Below are 2,038 nucleotides of genomic sequence, written 5' to 3' on the forward strand. Positions count from 1 at the left end.
ATGTTTCACAAGGATGTAGTCCAGCTGATGCCTCCTCCAATCCCTAGGTGCCTTCCATGTGTAAATTCTTCTCTTTGGCTTCTTGAACCAAGTGTTGGTGACAATCAGTCCATTTCTTTCACAAAAGTCAATAAGCATTTGACCCCTGTGATTCCGTCTTCCTAGTCCATGTGATCCAACAATATTCTGATATCTTATATAATCTATTTTATTTTCATTGCGGAAAACAGTGAAGAGTTCTATCAGAGTGGACCTGATGTCTCATATATAATTTATTTTATTTTATTTTCAATTCATAAAATAGCGAAGAGGTCTGTGAGAGTGGAACAGCGTTGACCGTGTTCGTGCGTTTATGTTTAGCGGGATATTTGCAACGTTTTTCAAGTTTGTGTTTAAAATGAGTCAAATATTTAAGGCGACGCATAATCACATACAATAACTAGGTTATACGTTTTTCAGCAATAATTATTCTTAAAATAACCAAATTTCTGGAGGAAGGAGTGCATTCGTATTAACAGTTAATTAAACTATGGTGTTTATGAATCTTTATCTATTTTGAGTGCGCGAGTTAAAGTTCTCTTCCGGTTGTGGTGGTAGGGAAGTGTACGTGAGTGATTGTGAAGTTTAAATGTGGTCAATGATCATTAACATCTGAAGTATTAATTAGTAATTTTTGTTTTGTTGCATCTTTTTTTATTTATCCACACATTGCTGCAGCATATTATTCACTCAGTATACACATTTATGCATTTGTCACTGTAGAACGTCGCCTTTAAGCGGCGTATGATGTGGGAATAAGAGGATTATATTTTTATTAATTTAATGTCGGATGTTTTATGCATTTTGTGTATTTTTATAATTCGGCGGAGATTGTATTGCATAATAGATCCTTCATCTTCTGCATTGTTGGGTTCAATTTAGGTTTGAAGGCTCATTCTTTGTCATGGGGGCCTACAAGTACATTCAGGAGCTGTACCGTAAGAAACAAAGTGATGTTATGAGATTTTTGCTACGTATCAGGTGCTGGCAGTATCGCCAGTTGACGAAAATGCACCGAGCCCCAAGACCATCACGTCCAGATAAAGCTCGCAGAATGGGATATAAAGCTAAGCAAGGTATGAAACTATGCTTGGAATTCAAATGAAATTGAATTGAATTGAATTGAATGGATGGAGAAAATCAGTGATGAATTGTACATGCACCACTCCTATATTTTTAGTGAGGATTATGTATTTCTGAGGTAACAGAATTATAGGTGCAGATGAACAATTTAAAATCAGCACATGGATTGTGAGTGAGCCGTTGCGTTAAAAATATGTTTCAGGTTATGTTATCTATCGCATTTGTGTCCGTCGGGGAGGTCGTAAGCGGCCAGTACCAAAAGGTGCAACATTTGGAAAACCAAAAAGTCATGGAGTGAACCAGCTGAAGCCCACTCGCAACTTGCAGTCTGTTGCTGAAGTATGTATATGTCTGAAATAAAAAAAAGTCAAGGAAAATAGCCATGCATTACTATCAATAGGAGCAAGATATTTTACTGTGCTTAATGGGACAGCAGATCAGAATTGTTGCATTCAAAGTTTGAAGATGTCTTTTATTGCAATTGATAAGCTATGGTAAAGTGTGCATTTGATTCATTCGCTGTTGAGATTATTGTGGAAGACACAGAGCTTTATTGCCAGTGCTTTTTAAGTTGATTTTATAGTATACCATTAGGAAGGTCCAAGAAAATCAGAAGGGATTTTAAATTTTGAATTGTTTCATTTTGGTCCGTTACACTATCAATCACCAATTATCAATAGAACCTCCGTCGAGTGTAACAATATATATTCTTAGAACCTCCGTCGAGTGTAACAATATATATTCTTTATCACCATTTTCTCACATTTGCCTTACATGTTTCGGCTCACAAAGAGCCATCATCAGAGGCAACCACAACAAAAACATGGAAACACTTGCACTGCTCAACAATCACAATATACAGTTTTTTGTGGAAGATGTTACACGTATCGGAGCGTAAAACACAACAACATCCAGT

General features: G+C 36.5%; 1 protein-coding gene across 5 annotated transcripts in view; it reads left to right on the forward strand.

Moving 5' to 3' along the window:
* The first annotated feature begins 553 nt into the window (after positions 1-553).
* LOC111864505 (60S ribosomal protein L15) overlaps positions 554-2,038 on the forward strand; it is a 6,604-nt gene continuing 5,119 nt past the window's right edge. Inside the window, exons 1-3 of one of the 5 annotated variants that reach the window (XM_023851795.2) lie at positions 554-607; positions 922-1,115; positions 1,325-1,461. In XM_023851795.2, coding sequence (XP_023707563.1) covers positions 944-1,115; positions 1,325-1,461 — 309 coding nt within the window. In that variant the 5' untranslated portion in view covers positions 554-607; positions 922-943. Of the gene's footprint in view, positions 667-711; positions 733-921; positions 1,116-1,324; positions 1,462-2,038 lie in introns of those variants that run through there. The other 4 variants (XM_023851797.2, XM_023851794.2, XM_023851796.2 and 1 more) reach the window with 4 other exon arrangements.

Source organism: Cryptotermes secundus, unplaced genomic scaffold (genome assembly GCF_002891405.2).
Source record: "Cryptotermes secundus unplaced genomic scaffold, Csec_1.0 scaffold854, whole genome shotgun sequence".
NCBI classification, from domain to species: Eukaryota; Metazoa; Arthropoda; class Insecta; order Blattodea; family Kalotermitidae; genus Cryptotermes; species Cryptotermes secundus.